Here is a 22,383-nt window from a genome sequence, read left to right as displayed (position 1 = left end):
CCTGATGTTTACTTTCTTTGTAGTCTAGGCACATAGACACACATAATATGTACATGTGTTTGTAGGATTTTAATATAAAGGTTGTATTATTTGATGTTTTATATAAGTAACTTTTGGCTTAACTGTGGGCCAGCCACCCGTCTGAACCTCGGTTTCCAACTGAAAAACCAGCACATTGAAGTGAAGGTCTCCATGGTCCTGCCAGCCCCGTGGCCGCGGCCGCGTGCCCTGCGCAGGCCTGCGTGTGTGCCGCAGAGGGCGGCCGTCCCTGCCAGACTCGGCCTGCGCTTGCCGAGCGGCGTCACTCGTGCTCCGCCAGGTTTCGGCGCCGAGTCCGGGCTTCACTGTGCTCGAGCTTGTTTCAGCTGAGCAAGTCCAGACACTTGTCTGTGGTGGTAAAACGTACGTGACCTAAAATTTACCGTTTTAGCCATTTCTGAGCATACGGTTCAGTGGCTGTGGGCACATCCACGCCGCTGTGCGGCATCGCCCCGGCCGTCTCCAGTTTTCCGTCTTCCCAACTGAAACCGCGCCCTCTACACACACACCCCCACCCCCGCCCCTGGGGTCGCTGCCACCTTTCCGTCCCATGAATCCGACTCCTGGGGCCTCTTGGGGGTGGAGTCGCGGGATTTGTCCTTTGTGACCGATTTCACTGAGCGTGAGATCCTCAGGCTCCTCCGCACCGGGTCCTGTGTCAGACGTTCTTCCTCTGCCAGGCTGAACTCGGTTCCCTGTGTGCACAGACCACGTTTGGTTTGTCCGCCTGTCTGCTGGTGGACGCTGCGTGGCGTCCAGCTCCGGCTGTCGTGAACGGCGCTGTGGACGTGGTATGCAGGTATCTGTCCAAGGACGGGTACGTGTGAGAGACGAAAGTGTCGTGGTGGTGTCGAAGTTCACCAGTTTGATTCTTCCGTAGATATGGATGCTAACGGGCGACAAACTCGAGACGGCTACTTGCATCGCCAAAAGTTCACATTTGGTGTCCAGAGCACAGGACATTCATGTTTTCAGACAAGTAAGTGTGTCTAAATCACTCAGAATTTGTAAATGTTTTAGCTCCAATTAAAGTCTCTTGTTTTTGTGAGAATGTATATGCAGTTATTTATTTACTAAATATACACTATATTTTCACTAAATATAAAATATTACTCTTTTTTAAAGTGTGATTGATTTCTTACTCAATTTATAAAACATGTTAAAATAGATTTGTGTTAGTTACAAATACTAGACGTTATCAAAAGCTGCTTTTTGATAGAGTGAACAAGCTCTAAAATTTCAAAAGTATTTTGCTGTTACACTGTTACTGTTATTTATTACTGTGTATTTTAAAATAGACACACCGCAGTCATTTTCTATCAATTCATAAAATGCACATCGATTTAAAACGTTACGTTTTTCTGTCAGTTACACACCTTCCGTGTGTCCAGAGCTGCTTTTGTGAAACAAGCTCTAAATACAAAATGAGAATGTTTTTAATCTACTGCCATTTTCAGAGTAAATGCTCTTCCTTAATTAGCTCAAAGAAAATTAATAGAAATCTAAATTTATGTGTTTACTGTATTAGTTATAACTAAATTTAATTCAAACAAAAAATAAAAATTTCTTGGGTCTTGATTGATGGTGGGCGAGCAGACCTCGTCTGTCTGTGTCTGCTCCAAATGAAGCACTTGCACCTACAGAAATAGTTATTTGAATATAATTTACATGTAAATGTAGTTTGTTTTGAAACATCAGAATCGCAAATTAGGCCCTGCAGACTACTATTTGCAATTAAATTATTAATGCTTCTGATAAAACTTCAGATCAATTTTTGTTGGCTTTTCAGTGTTATAGCACCACAAATTAAATTTTTCACAATAAAACCTACCTATTTAAAGATAAGTCTGAGATAGTTAATTTGAGCCACATGAAGCTTTAATTTATTTCATTCTCATAATATATCATTTCTTTCATGCCCCATAAAATCTCCCCAGGAAGAATGTCAAAAACTAGTACACTGGTTTTTGAAATGTTTTCATTCTAAAGTTAGTGATATTTCAAGATTATGACTTAATTTTACTCTTAGTTTTTTTTAATTCCTTCAACGCTAAACAAAAACTATGGAATAAGTTGGAACCCACGGCAGAGACGGCAGAAGCAATTTTATAGAAACGTTCCACATCATGTGACATATCATGAGAAGAGACGCATGTAAATAAAATCTTGATCAGAGGCGATGCTGTCTCTTACCTGCTGTGTGGCAACGAGGAACTCGCCCGCCCTGGGCTCGGCCCTGCGCTTGTTGAGCCACAGCCCTGCAGACCTGCCGGGCGTCCCATCCCGTGTCCGTGGCTGTCAGCAACCTGGCTCCCCGCACCTGCCACCTCTAGCCCTTTCCTCGGTTAAGCCACTGCCTCGTGGATTACCAGAACATTCCCAATCGTTACTGCTGTATCTTAGGGAATGTATTCGTCAAAGCGAATGACCCTTCCCACCTACGCAGTGCTAATTAGTAACTCACAGGCGCCCTTTGTATAGATTTCACGAAAGCGTGGTATTTTCATTGCACTTCACACTGGGCGTGTCCTGCTCTCAGTTGCCACCAGTGAGAAACAGTCTGTGCATGAGCAGCCAGACACGCCCAGCGCTGCAGGAGGAATTTGAGAGGACCTTGTTCCAGGTCCAGACGTGTAACGCACCTTCAGTTTTTGGGTAATAAATTGGTCTAGAACATCTTGCTGCGATTCTGCAAGTGATGTCCTCTCTGCGCCTCTAGCTTAGACGGCGTTTTAACTTGGCTGCTTTTTCCCCCTCCGTGGAGGTCACCAGTCGGGGAGAGGCCCACCTGGAGCTGAACGCGCTGAGGAGGAGGCAGGACTGTGCGCTGGTCATCTCTGGGGACTCTCTGGAGGTGAGGCCGCCCCGCTGCCACGCGTGTCTGTCTGTCCATGGCGGCGGACCGAGGGCTCTGCCCATCTCTGTGACTTCTAGACGGTGGTACCTGCAACCTGGCAGGTAGTCGCAACCTGAAGAAATGTCAGTGGCCAAGTGATCATTTTTTCCTTAACGCTTTGGAGGTTGGTTGATTGCAGACTCATCCAGGCGCCTCTCTGGGCCCTGGGCCTCCTGCTCGTGGCCAGCAGCTCAGCTCACCTGCAGTCCTGGCTGTGCCATCACGAGTCTGGGCCACATGTACCCCACCGGTGCTTCCCACATGTGCCCGTGGGGGGAAGGAACGCACCCTGTAGTCAAGTAAAGTAGTGGAATTCGCACTGTGGCCTCCTTTGGGAGAGCCTTAGAGTCCCTGGAGTCTGTAAATGTCCTAAGAAGGACACACAAAACACAGGCTGCAGAGGCCAAGGAGGGCCGACCGGGGCCGTCCAGGGCTGTGGTCTGGCGTCGGCTGGGCAGGCGTGGACAGGAAAAGCATGGCCAGGGTGGCTTTGTCCACGCAGCCTCTGCACACGCCCTCGGTCTGGACCTTCTCGGCCGTCTGTGCCGGCAGCCTCCCAGGGCCAGGCCCTCAGCGCCTGGGCCGCTGCCCCAAGGGCTGCTGAGGCATGTGGTGTTGGTCCAGTGCATTAGGGAGGCAGGCAGGACTCCGGACGGGGAGTGTGGCGGAGGGTTTCTGTCGACCTGCTGCAGGCCACGGGCAGAAGGTCGCGCTGCAGCGCAGATGGAGTTGGCACTGGGAGGGGGTGCGCCCCCTTGGCAGGAGGGAGGCGGTTCCGTGTCATGCAGAATTCTCCCCACACATGAGGTTTCCCGTCTCTGGGGGTGTAATGGGACACCTCCCAGGGCGCAGTCGTGATGGACAGCAGCAGCCTGCACCGCAGAGACAGTCCCCTCTCACCTCTGCGGAGTGCCCAGTCGGGAGGCCCGTGCCCCTGCACAGGCCCCCAGACCTTCCCTGTCCCCAGGCTGTCCACTCCAAGGATCATAGGCCCTCGTGGGGCAATCCCATCCTCTCACTGTGTGACCCCACGAGATGTCACGCCACGTCCTCCTCTTCCCAGGCGATGGACATGTTCCCGTGTCGCAGTTCAGCGCTGCGTTGCGTGTTTGCTGTGCGCATGGGTTGGGCAGAGCGCGTGGGCGCCGCCTCCACAGCCGGGTGGTTGCATCACCCTCTCCCTGCCCCCGTCCCCAGCCCCACACACACTCAGGGCCACTGTCTGTGGGTGCGAGGAGGGGACACAGCCACCACGGCAGCCACGCACCAGCCACAGCCCTTCCTGGAGCTACAGCCAGAAAGGAAAACGGCGCAACCCCTCAGAGGGCTGCACGGTGCAGTGGGGGATGTTGGGGGCCCCGTGGTGCGTGGAGATGTTAGGGGGTGCCCCATGGTACAGGGGATGATAACGGGGGGGCCCCCGTGGGGTGGGGGATGATAGTGGGGGGCTGGCCCCTGCTGGATGCACACAGTCTCCTCCGAGGACTTGCTGCTGTGACGGCATTTCACCCGTTGGTCTCAGACCCTGCTGTTCTGCTTCCTGCCCTCGGGCTGTGGGGAAGCTCTGCGGTGTTTGGCGCAATGGAGGGACTCTACGTCCTTCAGGCAGCACCGTGGGAATTTGGGTTTTGTCAGACACGGTCAGGAGTTGTGAATCACTTTGTGTCCTTGGCGCAGGGGCCCCAGCGTTCGATATTGCGAATCAAACGTCTTTGATCAGCCAAGTCCCTGGGAGGGTGGTGCTGAGCACAGACCCGGGAAGGCGTCGCGGAGCTGCCTAAGGACTGCCTCCGCGGAAGGCCTGGACCTTCACGGTCACAGTGACGAGGGCCTCCTGGGTGATCCCAACATGATCCCGCAGTGAAGTGTCCCACCCCTCCCACGCCCTGGGCCAGGCCCCCTTTGAGCTGCTCGCCATCCGTCTCACGCGGCCGGTCCTCGCGGCCTGTCCATTCCTCAGCACGTGCTCCTTCCCGGCCGGTGTCCTGTCCCCTGCCTGCGCACCCGAGCCCCCGGCTCCAGGACGGGTGGCTGCGTGTGGGGAGGGGGCTCGGTCAGCAGGAGGGCCCAGGAGGAGCAAGTACACCCACCCCTCCAGGAGGCCGCGGCTCTGCCCGTGCGGTTCTGCACTTTCCGCGTTATACAAACCCAGCGCATGTGGCCGGCGATGAGGCGAAACGTCAGGGCGCAGTGCCCTCCCCGCAGGTGTGCCCGACTCGCGGCGCAGTGCCCTCCCCGCAGGTGTGCCCGACTCGCGGCGCAGTGCCCTCCCCGCAGGTGTGCCCGACTCGCGGCGCAGTGCCCTCCCCGCAGGTGTGCCCGACTCACGGCGCAGTGCCCTCCCCGCAGGTGTGCCCGACTCGCGGTGCAGTGCCCTCCCCGCAGGTGTGCCCTCCCCGCAGGTGTGCCTGACTCACGGCGCAGTGCTCTCCCCGCAGGTGTGCCTGAGGTACTACGAGCACGAGTTCGTGGAGCTGGCCTGCCAGTGCCCTGCCGTGGTGTGCTGCCGCTGCTCGCCCACCCAGAAGGCGCGCATCGTGACGCTGCTGCAGCAGCACACGGGGAGACGCACCTGTGCCATCGGTGAGTGCCCGCCCGCAGCCCCGGCCTCTGCTCAGGACGTGGGAAATGCCACACCCGTGTCAGCAGTGACATTTTAAGAAAAACTGATATCCTGATGTTTGTAGACAAAATTGCACGCTGTCTCCAAAGCAAGATTGATTTCATCAATGTTATTGGAAATTTTTTAAAAGCCTGTACTGGGAAAAAGAAAAACAAGGGCAGTGGATAGATAGGTGTTTTGTTTAATTCACGACTTCTCTTCCCAGGCGACGGGGGAAACGACGTGAGCATGATTCAGGCGGCAGACTGCGGGATCGGGATCGAGGGAAAGGTACGCGCGTCCCCCGCGGTCAGCACACAGTCAGCTCGTGTTCCGTCACGCACACGCGTGAGCACGCATGGCTGCGTGTCTGGGCAGCACGTGTCGAAGAGCCTGGTCTGTGCGGGGCTTGGAGCTGCGCTGAGTCGCAGGGAGTGGCCCGTTCTCCACTCTGGCGGGCGCTCACCCTCACGACACACAGGTCGCGCCAAAGTGCATCCGTGTCCCTGTTGCTGGAGCGGCCACGTGAAAACGTACCGTGTCTAGGCACCTGCCGAGGGCTCAGCTAAGCGCTGGCCGAACAGCAAACCCTTCTGTGGCCCCACCTGGCACCCGCGGCGCCTGCTCCTGCTTATGCACGGCGCTCTGTCCCGGCGTCCGTGTGTCCTGCCGCCCGAGTTGTGGGTTGAGGTTGTCTTCACGCCAGCCTGAATGACACTCCCGTCCCTCTGCCACGGTCACTCGCATAAAAACGTACCCAGGAAGACCTGGAAAGTCAGCACTGCCAAGCTGGGCTTTTTCCTTGGCGACTTTATTCTGTAATAGCTCGCGACACCTTTGCGAGATAGGAGACGGAGTGTGTTTTAAAATGTGAGAAAACGGAGGTTTGGAGAATTGTCTTGAACAAGCCCAAGATCACAGGGCAGTCTCCAAGGCCACCAGCTCTGCCTCTCTGTCGAGTTCCGCGACACCCCCGGCTGCTGACCGAGCTGCTCTGCAGCGCCGGTGAGCACCTGCTTTGCCCGCGGACCGTTGGCGCCCTTGGGCAGGCGCGTGCTGTCTGTGCTTGCGCCGTGGCCCTCGCACCTGGATTAACTGAAGCTTTCAAAGTTGTGCAGAAAGAACTTCGGTCTTCTCTTCGTCTAGGCTGAGTTGTAACTAGGCTTTCAGGGTGTGGGTCCCAGCCTCTGCGGCATCTGAACGGGGCTTGTGTTTTCCTTTCAGGAAGGGAAGCAGGCCTCGCTGGCGGCCGACTTCTCCATCACGCAGTTCAGACACGTCGGCAGGCTGCTCGTGGTGCACGGGCGCAACAGCTACAAGCGGTCGGCGGCGCTCGGCCAGCTGGTCATGCACAGGGGCCTGGTCATCTCCACCATGCAGGTGCCTGCCCTCGAGCTCAGGGCGCAGGGGGTGTCCCGGGAGTGTGGACTGCGCGGCGTGTTGGACAGGAGGGTGTTTTGATGAGGCGCTGGTGACGAGGCTTGGGGCCTGCGTGCGGGATGATGCGACCGTGGCCAGCGCCCACCTTGTAACCCGCGGTGTTCTCTCTTCAAGGCCGTGTTCTCCTCCGTCTTCTACTTCGCCTCGGTGCCTCTGTACCAGGGATTCCTCATGGTGGGGTGAGTGAGACTCCATCCTCGCCGTGCCAGGAGCGTCGTGCCGGGAGAACGGTTTTTCGAGAAAACGTGTAGAACGTTGCTGCTTCCTGGGCTGAGGCAAGGACCAGCACCGGTCATCTTGCTGTCCTGCTCAGCCCAGGAAGCCCCAGCCCTGCGGTGTCCCTTCCCGGCGGGTTTGCCTCCTGCGTGCTCTCTGAGGACGTGAGGACAGGTGCCATCTTGCACTGGGTTTCTGTACCCACTGTGAAGGCCGCCACGGCACGGGCCTGCAGTGCGTGCGAGTCTGCAGGAGGGGCGACCTCAGTGGGCGCCAGGGCCCCTGGTCTCAGCACAGCTGGGCTGTGGGCGGTCTTGCCCCCAGGGCTCCCGGGGCCTCTGCCATCACCTGCACGAGTCGGCGCCTTCCGCCCACCCGCCTGTACAGGAGCAAGTAGTTATGGGCTGGGCGAATCCTTGTGTGTCTGTAGCCTCCTCCCGGCCCAGCCCTGTGTCCCGGCTCCGATGCTCACTTCATAGGCCTCTCGGTGTAGTTTCGTAGGTGACAACCCCACCCCCACCCCCACCCCCAAAGAGCATCCTTGGGAGGAACATCGCAGACCCCCCTTCACGGCCATGAGGAAACCCCCGTCACAGGCACTGGGCTTTCTTGGCCACGTGACCTCTTCTACGTGACCAAAGGACATGCCCAGCAACCCGCCGAGCGATGGGAACTGCGGAAGGGTTTGTCCTGACGTTCTCAGCTTTCTGTTAATTCCAGTACTGCAACGTATGGTACTTCCAAAAACAGTGAGAACCCTAAAGGTGCAAAAGCTCTAACGCTTTTTTAGTAAGTTTCCCTATTGTTTCAATCTTTATAATAATTATTAGATTAATTACTCTCAAATGGTATAGAAATTGCGTAATAATGCCAATTACATTTCTGGCGCGTTTCTTCCTGGGAGGTCATGGAGAAGCACAACCATTCTGTCTTTCATGTTTTTAAAAGTGTGAATTTGAAACATTAAAAGGAAAACTTAGGGGCAGTAGAGATTATTCTTTAAATAATTATTGCCTGAGTTAATGAAATCACGCCCTGATGCCTGCCTGACTTGCCGCCTCCTCTTCTCAGAGCTTGTGTTTGGTTATTCCTAAAGCCTGTCGCTTAGAGGAGACATTTGCCATCTTAAGCGCCACGACTCTGGGTTTGCTGGGTGGGAGGCAGGGAGGGGAGATGCTTTTAAGTGTCTCACCCTGAGAGCCTGAGCGTGCGGTGCACTTGCTGAGGTCAGCGTCGTGACCGGGCACCCCAGAAGGTGAGTGACAGTGGGAGGGACAGTTCTCTGCTCAGGGCTGGGGGGCCAGCGGGTCCCACGGGAGCCTCCCCAGGAAGGCGCGGGCCCCGTGGCCTGTCAAGAGGGGCTGGGGCTGCTGCTGCAGCCACGACTAGAGCCACAGAACGGATCCATTCTCTAGGCCTAGTCACGTGGAAAACAGATTGAAATGTGAGACAGTTGTTCTCAGACTTCGGATACCAGACAGTGGGGACGGCTGCCTCGGGGAAGGGAAACGATGCTAAAACTTCAGAATTAACAGCCATAGAGCCTTAAAGCCATAGGGAGGCGAAGATCTCTTAGGCACAAAAGTGTGAAACGTTAAAGAAACAGTTGACAGAATGGACTTCATTAGAATTAAGTTTTCACTCTTCCAAAGACAGCAGTCATCAGACAAGAGGGCAGATGGGGAGGAAACACTTCCAGCACATACATCCGACGGAAGGTCTGTGTCTGGAAATTTCAGTGATCTTCAACTCAATGATAAGGAGATACACAACTCAATATTTTCAAAAGGTTAAAGATGTGAACATACTTCAGAAAAGAAATATAAGAATGGTCAAGAAGCACAAGAAAATATATTTAACATCATCGGTTATCAGGAAACACAAACCACAGCGAGACTCCATGGCGCAGGCCAGTTGCAGAGACGACCGTCCGGGGCCAGCGAGTGGGGAGCAGCTCGGGCTCCGCCCTGCTGCTGGGAACCACCAGCCTCAAAGTGTCCCAGCAGACAGCGCGGCGGTTCTTACAAAATTAAACATGCGCTTACCGTGCAACCCGACAGTCCTCCCCCTCGGTTTTTGCACAGGGGAAGTGAAAACACCCACATCCGCATGCAGACTTGCGCGGAACCTCCAGCTGTATTTGTGACAACCAGAGTCTGGAAAACCCAGATGTCCCTCGGCTGGCGGGTGGGGGAAGTGACGGGTGGGTGCGACGAAACGCCACCCAGCGGTACAGAGACAGCAGCCAGACACGGGCAAGCGCGTGCTCTGTGGTCTCATCTGTGCGGGACTTTGGGGACAGGACCCTCACGGTACAGCAGGAGGCTGGGCGCAGGGCCGTCTTCTGGGTTACAGGGCACTCGTGAGACTCATCAAAGTCACACTGAAAACTGTACCTCAGGGGTGGCGATGATTAGTTCCAGCGATGGGCTCCTCTCGAGTTCCTTGGCCCTGTTACGTTCTAAGGAGACTGGGAGCTGTTCAAAGAAAATTAACCAAAGCACACAGGTTTAAACTAATAAACTAAAGGTTGAATTTGTACACAAAGTACTCTGAAGCATATAGATGCCTAGTTTAAGACTTTTTCCCAGTAGTAATTTGCCAGGAGTATAAAATGATATGAAATAGACTGAAAAATTCCTTCATGTAAGATAATACTTCATATGTAACCCACAGTAGTTTAAAAAATTGAACCGACTACACTTAGTGACCCTGGAATCCCAGGCATATTAAACAGAACGTAGCCCTCCCATTGGCCCGCGTCACAAGGCTGAGCGTAACAGGATGTCCTGGGGTGTTTTCCTGGTTCTCTGCCACTGGACGGTTTTCCCAGCTCCAGCACTTTCTCACTGGTGAAAATGTCATTTTTAAAAACTCAGTTGCACTTGCCGGAAAATGGAATAGATGTTCTTTTCCCTGTTCCTTCTGCTGAGTGCAGCTGAAAACCCGGGACCTCACACAGAGGAGGGGACCCAGAAAGGACCCTTGGGTGCCAAGCAGTGTTGCAGCAGAGCCCCGTTTCCCACACCTGGGCCAAAGTAGCTGCAACCTGGGAAAAGTCCCAGCCCGAGCTGCCCTCTCTGCCGAAGGGCAGGAAAGGTCAGCTGGGAAGACAGACGAGTTTTAGCAGATGATCGCTGTGCTCCAGCCAGAGGCAGAGAAAAGCTGTGCCCACCCCACCTCCTAGAAAAGGCCAAGTGGAGAGCCTGGACTTCCACTCCCCAGCGTGATCGAGTGGGGAGCTGGGACCCCTCCCCAGGCAGTGGCGAGCACCCTGTGTCAGTGGGGACCCCCTGGGGAGCCTCAACACCTGCCTCCTGCCACCAGAGCAGTGTCGGGACACCTAGGTGAAACCCAGGGTCCCTACGTGATACCGAAATGTCCAGGTTTCCAGTCCCTTGGCATGCCAAGAATCAGGAAGCTTCCAGAGTGAATGTAAACGACAGTAAAGAGCTGACCCTGAGATGACAGAGATGTCAGAATTTTCTGACAAAGGTCGTAAAGCAGCTGTGAAAATGCTTTAGCGAGCAGTTACGAGCACGCTTGGAACAGAGGGAAGAATAGAACATCTCAACAAAGAAATAGAAAATATAGAGCAGAACCAAATGGAGATTTTAGAAATGAAAGACAACCAAGACAAGAAATGCAGCGAATGGCTCAATAGCAGGGTGGGGGGACAGAGAAAGGACCCAGGGAGCTGGAGGTGGGGAGCCCGGGCTGAACAGCAGCGGGAAGACAGACCACGCAGGGACAGCCAGGGCCTCAGGGACATGCGGGACGGTCACACAGGACCTGTCGTCCTTGCTGTGTTCCTGAAGGAGTGGGGGGCAGGGAAAAAAATACTTGAAGTCATAATGGCTTGAAAATTTCCCAAACTTGGCAAAAGACATAAACCTACAGATTCAAGAGGTGAGCAGTAAACTCAAAGAAATCCACACGCAGACACATCACAACCAAAATGACGAGAAAGAGACAAGGAAGCACCTTGGCAGCAGCCGGAGAGCAGGCGGGTGACGAGGGAAGCGGTTCACGTGGCAGCAGGTTCTTCCTAGAAACCACGCGGCCGGCAGGGATGGAGTGCGCTGGAACAGCGGCCTCGACACAGTGCTGCCCCCCAAGGGGTCTTTGGGAGGTGAAGGGGAAACGGCTGCATGTCCAGCAGTGCGTGAGGAGCAGTCCATTGGGAAACGCACAGAGTTGCGAAGAGACATTTCGCCCAGGGGGTGCGTGGATGGCGGATGAGCACAGGAAGGTGCCCGCCATGGTTGGCCACCAGGGCAGTGCCACTGCAGGCTGTCAGGCAGCTGGCGTAGGCGTGACAGCACCACGTTATGGTGAGGATTCAGGGAAACTGTGTGTCTCTGTATTGCTAATAAGATGTGATCCTAACATCCGGAAAACATTTTGTCAGATCCTTAAAGAAAACTGAACATACTGCTGCCATGTGACCCAGTGGTTACCTTATCCCAGTTGGCACTCCCGTCCAAAATCAATGAAAACTTCAAAAGTCTGTGCAGCGAATGTTAATAGCAATTTCATTTGTAATAATTAAAAACTGGGACTATCCCAGACGTAGGTCAGTGAACGAATCAGTGGCTGAATAAACTTCATTTGTACACCGTGAAGTACTGCTCAGCAACGTGAGGAAACGAGCTATTGGTACAGCAGAAACGTGGACGAATCTCAGAGTGTTACTCTGAGTGAGAAGATCCAGTCCCCAAAGGTCACCTACGATATAATTCCATGTATATGATGCTCTTTAAAGGACAGAGGTTATGAAAATGAGCAGATAATGTGGTTGCCGGGGCCGGGGAGGCGGCCGCAGGGAGGGCGCTGGCGGGAGAAGCTCTGTGGCTGCGGGCGCCAGTCCGGGTGGGGAGGTTGTGCTCAGGTTTTAAGGTGTTACCTTTGGGAAAACTGGGTACAGGGACCAGGGGACATCTCTGTGCCGTTTCTGACAGCTGCGTGTGAGTCTACGATGATCTCAACACGAAAAGTGTAATAAAAAATGTTTTAACGATTCCACTGCCTGGAAGCATTTGTGGCTTATAGAATATTGGGCTGCAGGATACATACTCAGTTTTTAGAAAAAATCTTACTTGGTTGCCAACTTGTTCTTTTGGTTTTTATGGGTTTTTTGTTTCTGAAAAGTAGGCCTCTGACTTCAGAGGTCTGTTCATGGTTGTATCGTAACAGTTTTCAGACCAGCTCTCTTCCCATCTACAAGGTACGCGACCGTGTACACCATGTTCCCCGTGTTCTCGCTGGTGCTGGATCAAGATGTCAAGCCGGAGATGGCCATGCTGTACCCGGAGCTGTACAAAGACCTCACCAAGGTATGGCCGAGGGCAGGTCGCCAGGCCCAGGGAGCACAAGGCTCGGGGCCTGCGGGAACGGGAAAGGGCAGTCGGGAGGCGTTTCTAAGCATCTTCTGAGTAGACATTCTCTGTCCTTCCGCATTTTTTTATGTCTCCTAATTATTTTTGACATTGTTCCATTTGAGTTAAACTTCAAAAGGAGAAAACATCCCAGGGGGAAAAAATTTCTCATGTTTGCAATAAAGCTCTAATATCACAGATAAATTTAGAATGTTAAAGGATTCTCTAAACCATTTATAGAACTTTTTTGAATTTAGCAAACAGACCACTGAGCTTCCCAGATGTCTGAGGAGAGCTTATTTCCTAACTTCTGCGTGAAGGTGCTCGCAGGCTGTGGTTCCCCCAGGTCAGCCTTGTCGCGCTTGCTGTCAGAGCAGCTTCCTGTTTATTTGCTGCAGAACGTGGCGTCCCAAAGCTAGAACTCGCGCATTCATCGAATAGGGGTTTCCTACACTTCCCAAATCTCTCTGTAGTTTGGGTTGAGAAACGATCGGCGAGATGTTTCCGCCCTGAGACCCGTGTGTGTTAACAGGTCTTGCAGTGATGCTCCCGAGGAAAAAACCCACCCCCAGGAAACTCCCTTAACCCGAAACTGCAGAGGATTCATTCGTTTGGTTTAAAACTGTGCTCTGTTAAGATTAAGCTATTCGTAAAGGAGGTTGTGTTCATTTTTTATGAAAGTATATTTTTTACAGCATAGACAACATAAGGACGCAGGGTGGAAAGTCTCACAGCTCTCCAAGTGCAGGTTGTGGTCACTGTGGACTGTTCTACAGAGCTCACTTTCTCTGAACCAACACTGAGAACAAAATCCGCTAACTCCCAAATTTAGGTTTGCAATTGATAAATTATCAACTCAGATGTTTAAAGCTGTAGCAATGTTGTATAGTAAAGAATTAGATTGGGCGTTAAAGAAACTAGCCTTTAATCCAGCTAACCACTAATTAACAAACTAACCTCTAATCCAGCTAACCACTGACTAACAAACTAACCTCTAATCCAGCTAACCACTGACTAACAGCTAACCACTAATTAACAAACTAACCTCTAATCCAGCTAACCACCGACTAATAAACTAACCTCTAATCCAGCTAACCACCGACTAACAAATGAGCCTCTAATCCAGCTAACCACTAATTAACAAACTAACCTCTAATCCAGCTAACCACTGACTAACAAACGAGCCTCTAATCCAGCTAACCACCGACTAACAAAGTAGACTCTAATCCAGCTAACCACCGACTAACAAAGTAGACTCTAATCCAGCTAACCACCGACTAACAAACTAGACTCTAATCCAGCTAACCACCGACTAACAAAGTAGACTCTAATCCAGCTAACCACCGACTAACAAACTAGACTCTAATCCAGCTAACCGCTAACAAACTAGATTCTAGCCTAGCTAACCTAACAAACTAGACCTTAATCCAGCTAACCACTAACTAGCCAGAGAGGTACTGGGTAGGTCATGCTAACTTTCGTATTTCATGGTGTTATCATAAGAATCTGACAAAATAAAGACTTTAAAATTCCTCAAAAAAATACAGAATGCCCATTACTTTCATAATAAGGACAAATAAAGCGAGTTCACCAATGGAACAAAGATTACAACGTAACTATCGAGCGTTATCGTGATGGTGACACCACTGTGCCTGCTGGGAGAGGTCCCCCAGCGTACGTCTGGTACAGCCAGGAGAGGGGCTCCGTGTGAGACCCCAGCGTGGCGAGACCGTTGGGTGGACGGAGCAGGCTCCGAGATCCAGAGACTGCAGGAGGCTGTTGGAGACGGTTGTGATTTGGCAGCCCCGGCACTTGCTCATGTCCAGAGGCCCGACCCACATTCTCTTAAGCGCCGCTGTACAGACGTGGGGAGGAAACAAGCTGCTCACAGCGGAACGTAAAACGAGTGAGCTGCCCTGAGCCCGGCAGTCAGTGCCGCAGCAGAGGCACGGTCCCGAAGGCCTCGTCACCGCCACGGCGCTGGCCGGAGGCTACGGGTGTCCTTGTCGCAGGGCCGCGATGCCAGAGCCGCCGTCTTGCTATCAGAGGACGGGCGTGGGCACGTTTTTACTGTTTTCCAGGGTTGGATCGGACCTGCCAGCATCTTCCCGTAGGGATGTCTGAATTTCTTGAGTGACAAGAAGTGTTTATAGGGTCACAAGTGTCTGACAAAGCAGCTGATTGGCTCCAGCTGTAGCCAAGGAGCCAAGTTCCCCGTCACGAGCTGGAAGCAGATGCTCGGTTTGCGGTCGCAGGAGCTGTGAAGACGCCGGGGGTGGGACGCGCAGCCCCTCACTAACTGCCGTCAGTGGCTCGCTGCGCTTCGCCGCCAGCGAACTGTGCCTTCTGTTTTTTATTTTCTGTAGAATATTCTCAAAATGGTTTTATCTTTTGAAGTGTATATTTTATCCTTATATAATTTTTAAAATAATAGTGAATAAGGCAATAAAAGGAAATTAAAAACAGATTAGAAAGGAGGAAACAACATCTCTGCAGATGCCGTAATTGTCTGTGTAGAAAATCCCAAAGAACCTGCCAAAAAAATCCTTCCTAGACTAGCAAATTAATAAGGTTCCAGGATACAAGGAAAATTTTTTTTAAAAATCATTTCTAATACTACTAATATATACTAGCAATGAACAAGTGGGGTCTGAGAAACATTTAAACACCACTTACAATAATACAGAAAAGTAAAACACCTAAGTACGCCTCTAACAAAATATATGCAGGATTTTAAAAGGTGTAAATGAATATTTGTGGATTGGGACTCAGTGTTGTTGAATAATGACAGGCCAGTTCTAAAGTTTATATGGAAAGGGCTAGAATTGCCAGAACAACTTGGAAAAAATCAAAATTGGAAGACACACTGCCTGAGTTCGAGACTTACTATGAAGCAGGAATCGAGGTGGTGTACCAGGGCAAGGACAGAGACAGAGGTTGGCGGGGCGGAGGGGAGAGCCTGGAACCAGACTTGTGTGTGCAGAGGGTCTTCGACAGGGAAGTCCAACAGGAAGTCTCTGCGGACAGGCGGTGGTGGACGGCTGGTCACTCACAGCAACAGCAGAGCCTCAGTCTGAACCTCACAGGATGACGAATCAGACTTCATCATACCTGAAAAGTTTGCTCTGTGAATGATACTGTTGAGAAGATGAAAAGACAAGCCACAGACTGGGAGAATATACTTGGGAGTCACAGGTGTGACAAAGGACTTGTACCCACAATATATAAAGAACCCTCAAAATTAAACAAGAAAACCCAATTTTAAAAATGGGCAAAAGATCTGAGTTGATGTCACGTCAAACATGATGTACAGATGTCAAAGAAGCATTGAGATCTGCCTGTCCACAGTCCTCAAGAGACTCGTGGGAGGGGGAGCCCCAGACCAAACACAGAGCTCTGGATTGTGAGCGGTCGCACCCCTCAGCACCACCAACCTGCAGCGTGGACTTGGGATCACCGAACTTCGTGCGTTTCTTCACCTGTAAATGGAAACAGTGTCTGCTCCGTGCACCCGAGATGCTGCCGGTCACCTGCACGGTCTGTGGAAAGACAGGTGCTGGTCGTGTCTCCACTGGCTCGTCCCGACGCGGGAGGACTGAACTCTGACCCTTTTATTCTCTTCCCTAAATTCCTAAAGGCCTGGTGAGTCATGCCCTAGAAACCACGAAGTCTCATCAGTGGGTTTTTATTAACGCAGCATAAAGCAGCTGACTGTCCAGCCCGACGCTGCAGTAGCCCCCCGCGACAGGGCCCCCGTCGTAGCTCCAGCTTCCCAGCAGCCGCCATCTGGACTCGGGCCTTCCTTCCTGCCGACTCCAGGTCTTCAGACAAAGCATAACTTCCAGCCAACTGCCAACCAAACGGTCCCTAAAACCTACCTGTGACCGTGAGCCCCACTTCGAGATTTCCCACCTTTTCGGGGTGAACCAATACGTACCTCCCACGTGCTGGTTTAGTTTCACCTGCAGTTCGTGTCTCCGCCACGCGTGGGCCAGACTGCCACCTGCCGCCTCGGAGGACTTTCTCAGTGCTCCTGAGATCACGCCCCAGGCCGTGGTCACACATATTTGGCTCAGAATAAACCTCTTTAAATATTTTGGCAGGGTTTGGCTTTTCCGTCAACGCTTGCATCGTCTTTAGTAAATCTTTAGCACCAACAAGTGGGTGCAGGCGATGCGTGACTCAGTCTCCGTCTGGGATTACAAATGTCCTCAGAGTGTTAGACGAGACCACGGACCAGCATTCTGTCCTGGCCCATCCCTAGTAACTGTCTTAAGTTTTTAAAAGGGAAGGTTATTGCTCAAGAATCCATTATGTTTGTCGATGTGGGATTTGTTCATGTGACATCTTTCCCAGAAAGGATTTAAGGGATGATGATTTCTACTTTGGTCGGGGTAGGCCGTCACTCCTGAAGAGCTGCTACCTTTTGTATTTTTTGATCTGAAGAAACTAAAAAGTAAACATACATACTTGTTACCAAGAAATAAAGAAGTGAAGGGAAATTATTTTTAACAAAATTACTTTTACAAAGAGAGTCTTTATCCCCTAGTTCATCGAGAGGTCTGTTTATATCCGTCGTCTCCTGGGCTACTAGGAAGATGAAACGAGAACAGTGACCCTCTAACCCAGGCGTCCCTAGTGGGCCTCCGCAGGGCGCCCTGCCGTGCTCTGCGGCAACCCGGGGCCAGGGTGGCGTGTGGGCTGGTCCTGGGTCTGCCAGCCACCCACGCCCAGCTGCTCACAGACACCTGCATCACGTGTGTTCTCTGTTCACTAAGCCGTCCCCTCTTTCCCTAGGGAAGATCCTTGTCCTTCAAGACCTTCCTCATCTGGGTTTTCATCAGTGTTTACCAAGGTAAGATGGGCTCTGGTGGTGCAGAACTAAAGATCTTCTTGTTTTCTTTCGGCAATACCGTTCTCACCTCTAGGTTAAATTGCAGCAGCTTAAAATGTCATTGGGAGTGAAATACTGCTTTCTGTTTCTCTCTTCAGTTGATGTCCCAGTGATTGGGTTGGTGGTTTTTTTTTTAATAAATGCTTATCACCTAAGAGCTGACCTGTTTTTAATTAAATGTTAATCCAGCAAAATGTTAGCAAGCGTTGTACACCTGCACGGTGGTTTTCTTTCTTGGGTGACGGCCAGACTGAGAGACGTGGATTCTGTGAGGAGAGGTCACTGCCCACCTTTGCCTCGTGTCCCAGACACGTAGAGCTGGTGGCAGTGCAGGGAACAGGCAGACCAGGTGTGTTGCACGAATCAAGCTCGAGCTGGGCTTTTCCTCCAGGTGTCGAGACGTCTGTGAGCCTCTCCTTGATCTTGCTGACTCACGCAGCTTCGTACCTGCAGTTTAGATGACGTGTGTGTGGTGCATGGTCCCGCATTTTTGATGTTCTTGAGGAGGGAGCTGTTGCCGTGGTTGCTGGGTGCGCACGGCTCCCGTGCATTGGGAGGCATCTGCGGACCCCCACCCGCTGTCTTGCAGGCGGCATCCTCATGTACGGGGCCCTGCTGCTCTTCGAGTCCGAGTTCGTGCACGTGGTGGCCATCTCCTTCACCGCGCTGATCCTCACCGAGCTGCTCATGGTGGCGCTGACCGTCCGCACGTGGCACTGGCTGATGGTCGTGGCCGAGTTCCTCAGCCTGGGCTGCTATGTGGCCTCGCTCCTTTTCCTGAATGAATATTTTGGTAAGTTGCCTTGGAATTCTTCTTTGAATCGTTGTCTATTAGTGGTTTTTAAACATTTTTTACTGTTACTTAATACATTGTCTTAAACTGTGTATCACAATAAAACACATATCACAAAGTTTCACAGCACAAAAGCTTATTTTTATGGAAAGATAAAAACGGTGTTTGCAATAATTTATAAAGTTAAGATTTTCCCCATCTTGGCTTTTTGAAAGATATTAAAGTCGTGGGTATTTTTAAGAAGTCTTCCCGAAGAGCTGCGTAGTTTGTCCTTTGCACATAACCGAGGCCGCCGAGCCCGACGCCCTGCTGCTCTCGCTCCTCCCCGCCCCCCTGGGCTCTCGGCAGAGGGAGGGTCGCGCCGTGCAGGTGTGTGGCCCCCACAGCAGCTCAGCTGTGGAGCACCTGAGGTCAGCGCTGTCCTCCTGAGTGTCCACCCCTGTGTCGGCTCCAGGGCTGGGCTATTTCTCCCCCACCAGCCCTGGCCCCCTGGCACGCAGCACACGGCCGCCCTGAGCCTCCTGTCCCCGCAGAGCGCGACGTGCAGGCCGAGAGCTGAGCACCCGGCACGCGGGAACTGCATCCTCACTGTCCTCTTGGTCAGCACGTCACAGCAGCCCAGACGGCTGTGTCAGTGTGTCCTGACTCCTCTTGCCCAGAGGTCAAGACCCCAGGAGGAAGCAGAAGAGTCACCCCGACCCCTGGAGGGGAGGGAGCTGCTGGAGCCGAGGCTGGCGCTCCGGCCTCCCACTCGGAGACCCCCTCATCAGAAGGGCTCCCTCTTCGCATCTTACACCTGTGCCAGCCCGAGTTTGAGAATGCCCCAGTGTCGTCAGTTGGGACTCTGTCCCTGCCCTCCCTAAATTGACTGATGTGGCCAACAGACTGCGTGTGGCTTCTCTCTCAAGGATTTTAAAACCAGGGCAGGGAGAAGGGAAGGGAAGTGCCCAGATGAGACCAGCGGGGCCGCGGGGCCCCAGGACCGCTTGGCGCCAGGTCTCACATGGTTTCCCAGCGTAGCGAGCCTGGGTCTCCCGTCAGCACCCTGCACCGCCCTGGAAACAAACAGTCACTGACTGCGGCGAGCATCAGGGCAGTGCCCTCCCTGGTCTGAGAGGAGATTTTCCACGTCTTCAATAAAAAAAAACTGTGGCATGTGCCTGGCGGAGCCGGCGCACACCCCGTGGCTCCTGAGTGTGCGGGGGGCACACCTGCTGCAGGTCTCCGCTTGCCGAAGCTTGCGCAGGTGACAGCAGCTGCGCTCCCAGGGCGCCTGGGGCTGAGCCCTGCAGGGAGGGGGCGCGAACCCACAGTGTCAGCTGCCTCCAGACCACGCGGGGTCCCGGGCACGCCTGGAGGCCCTGTGGGAGCAGGCGCGAAGCCAAGGGTGAGGGCCACAGTTGCAGACGCTTCGCGCCTGCCATTTCTGGTCCTTCAAAGGTATTTCTGTCCACGTCAGCGCAGCACTGCGGTATCCTCACGGCGCCTTCAGTCTTTGCCGTCTGTCCCTGCGTTGTTCCGGAGCGGCTGCAGGCAGAGTGTCTCTTGGAGCTTTCTTAGGTGAAGTTATTTCTTTGAAAAGTGTGGAAATGTAGCAAAGCAGTATTGATAAAGGTACTTAACTCACAAGAAAGAAACCTTCCTCCAGCTCATCTCTGTGACTTGAGGCAGGTGCCACCTTGTCTGCATGGGTTGTCCCGAGGGCTCCGGAGTGAGTCCCCCACAGGGGCTGGGAGCGGCGCCTGCTCCTCACGTGCGTTCGACTGTTAGGATCTGGTGGCTCAGACACACTGTACAGAGACCAGGTGTCTTCCCTATGTTGCTTATTTTTGTAAAAACCTGTGATTCTTAAGAAGTGGATCTTTTTATCTCATCTTCTGACAACATGCTAAAGGGTTTTCCACTCTATGTGGAGTCGAACTATGTACGTCAGGTTTCTCACATGCGTCTTCTCACGAGGGGTTTAAGCGGCCCAGTCGCTGGCAACACGCCTCTCTCGTGGATCACGGGGTCCGCACGCAGCTGCCGGGAGGGCGTGGGCTGCCGTGCGCTGGGCTGGCGGGACGGGCAGGTGCCCTCTCGTGCCTGCGGCCCCCGTGAAGTCAGCTCCACCTTAAATAAAAACTAGCCAGTTGTCACAAAGCACTGTGTGCCCACTACGTTGTATTTGGTGACATTAATCGTCACCCGTATCGCATTCTAACACTTTGGTTTCATTTATTCTAGTGAAATAATTAGTCACGCCCAACACGGGCAGCAGGCCTGCAGCCGAGAACGCCCGAGAGCGTGGCGGGCGGGCGGGGGATGCTCTCTCGCAGGCGGGGGAGGCCCCGCGGCCGGGCAGGTCCCCAGCTGTGCCTGGGAGGGCCCGCAGCCTTCTTGGGTGGCGTATACATTTTCTCCTTTGTTTTTTGCCAACAGATGTTGCCTTTATCACCACTGTGACCTTCCTGTGGAAAGTGTCCGCGATCACCGTGGTCAGCTGCCTGCCGCTCTACGTGCTCAAGTACCTGAAGCGCAGGCTGTCTCCGCCCAGCTACTGCAAGCTGGCCTCCTGAGCCGGACGCGTCGGGCCTGCCCTGCTGGTGGGGCCTCACCTGCTTTTCTTTTATTGTTTTTCGAAACTTAATTTCCACTTCGAAGCAGCTTGAGTTACTATTGCAAACGAGCCCTGAGTATTTTGCTACTGCTGTAAAGGGTCCGTAGTCCTTGAAACAAAAGCTTACTTTCTGCCATTTGCTAACGTTAAGTAGTCCTTTCTTTGATGTTCTAACACAGTCCTCCCTGCCCAAACATAATAAAATCTAGATGCTTTCGAGGCAGCGTCTGCACCTGCCGTCCGTGGGACGTCGGCGGCCACATCCTTGGAGCAACAGGGGCCTCCGCCGCACCCCTCCCCCCCTTCTCTTTCTGTTCACGTGTCGCTCCCTGCAGAAATGCACAAGTTCTTGAATCCTTACCAAAAATCCGTTGACCTTGCACACACTAGAGACAAGCTGAACAGACGGCAGCATTTCTGGACGTAATTCCTTCGCAGCTGTGAGTGCGAGCCGCTCCCCAGAGGCACGGCTGGTGGCACGTGTGTTTGCGAACCTCCCTCCTTTCCGCTGTTGCAAGATCACACCCCGACACCGTCTCTGCATGGAAGTCAGCGCCCTGTGACACTCGAATCACAGGGATGTCGCACGCGCCTCGTAGCAGGTTTTCCTGGTTTACTGGGTTAGAAGCGCACAGGCGTCGACATTAAGATAGAAAAAGCCCTTCTCTTGCCAAGCTGTAATGGTGTCTGTGAGCCAGATGCTTTCGTTAAGTTGGGACTCTCTGTGGGGCCGGGAGTTAGTGTTCTCCGCGGTGCGTTGCACCCCGGGGTTTTATTCCAAATTTCAAGCTGCAGCCCACAGCTGTGCCTGTTGTTGGGAGAGTTTCTTCTGGTTTTCTGAAACAGGAATGTCACGGTCCTCTCTGCACCAGGTGCCATGTGTCTGTGTGGTCCACTGTGACCGCCCAGGAGTGTGGGCCCTGTCACCCCAGCCGTGGGAGCGGTGCTCCACGGTGCCCACGGGAACCGCACGACAAGCTGGGGACCTGGTGGCGCCTGCCCTGCTCCCCTATCCCCAGCTACTGTCCACAGGAGAAATCCGCAGCCCCAATTAAAGCAATAAAGCTTATGTCTCCCCGAAAATTTTTATCAATGCCTTCTGAATCAAGCTTGTCTAGCAGGCCGACTCTGGCTGCTGGAATGTTCTGAATTTCCAGGTGGACGTGGGGCCCGGGGACATTCCCTACTTTGCCCACACGGTGTCGCTGCTTTGGCTTGTCTCGAACGTCAGGCGTCGGCGGAGGCTGCCAGGCGGGTTCTCCGGTGTGTGCAGAGTCCAGGTCCGGGAGCCGCAGTTTCTGGGTGACTAGAGCTTCGCGATGCCTTTGACCTCCGCTGGAAGCACCGTTTGAATCCGGGGACTGGATTGGAGACACCATCCAGGGTCCAAGTGCAGCCAGACAGACGCTCACCTTCCCACAGGTCTTCGTAAACCACCCACCTATGAAGCTGGCGGGCAGAGCTGTAATGGACTGTGGAGAACCTCAGAAACACGGCCGTGAGCCCTTGGAAATAACGCTTCAGCA

At 53.2% G+C, this 22,383-nt stretch overlaps 1 protein-coding gene across 1 annotated transcript in view; it reads left to right on the top strand.

The window, feature by feature from the left end:
• The window catches only part of ATP9B (ATPase, class II, type 9B), a 244,986-nt gene extending 223,944 nt beyond the window's left edge, over positions 1 to 21,042 (top strand). Inside the window, exons 20-29 of the mRNA XM_012657822.1 lie at positions 920 to 1,018; positions 2,804 to 2,893; positions 5,374 to 5,518; positions 5,764 to 5,828; positions 6,762 to 6,917; positions 7,092 to 7,156; positions 12,421 to 12,529; positions 17,369 to 17,426; positions 18,055 to 18,258; positions 20,680 to 21,042. Of these exons, the coding sequence (XP_012513276.1) occupies positions 920 to 1,018; positions 2,804 to 2,893; positions 5,374 to 5,518; positions 5,764 to 5,828; positions 6,762 to 6,917; positions 7,092 to 7,156; positions 12,421 to 12,529; positions 17,369 to 17,426; positions 18,055 to 18,258; positions 20,680 to 20,816 (1,128 nt within the window). The 3' untranslated portion in view covers positions 20,817 to 21,042. The remainder of the gene's footprint in view (positions 1 to 919; positions 1,019 to 2,803; positions 2,894 to 5,373; positions 5,519 to 5,763; positions 5,829 to 6,761; positions 6,918 to 7,091; positions 7,157 to 12,420; positions 12,530 to 17,368; positions 17,427 to 18,054; positions 18,259 to 20,679) is intronic.
• The last annotated feature ends 1,341 nt before the right edge of the window (positions 21,043 to 22,383 follow it).

This window comes from Propithecus coquereli, unplaced genomic scaffold (assembly GCF_000956105.1).
Source record: "Propithecus coquereli isolate 6110/MARCELLA unplaced genomic scaffold, Pcoq_1.0 Scaffold560, whole genome shotgun sequence".
Taxonomy (NCBI): domain Eukaryota; kingdom Metazoa; phylum Chordata; class Mammalia; order Primates; family Indriidae; genus Propithecus; species Propithecus coquereli.
Note: the sequence above shows the minus strand (reverse complement) of the source record. Positions and strands in the feature narration are given on the sequence as shown.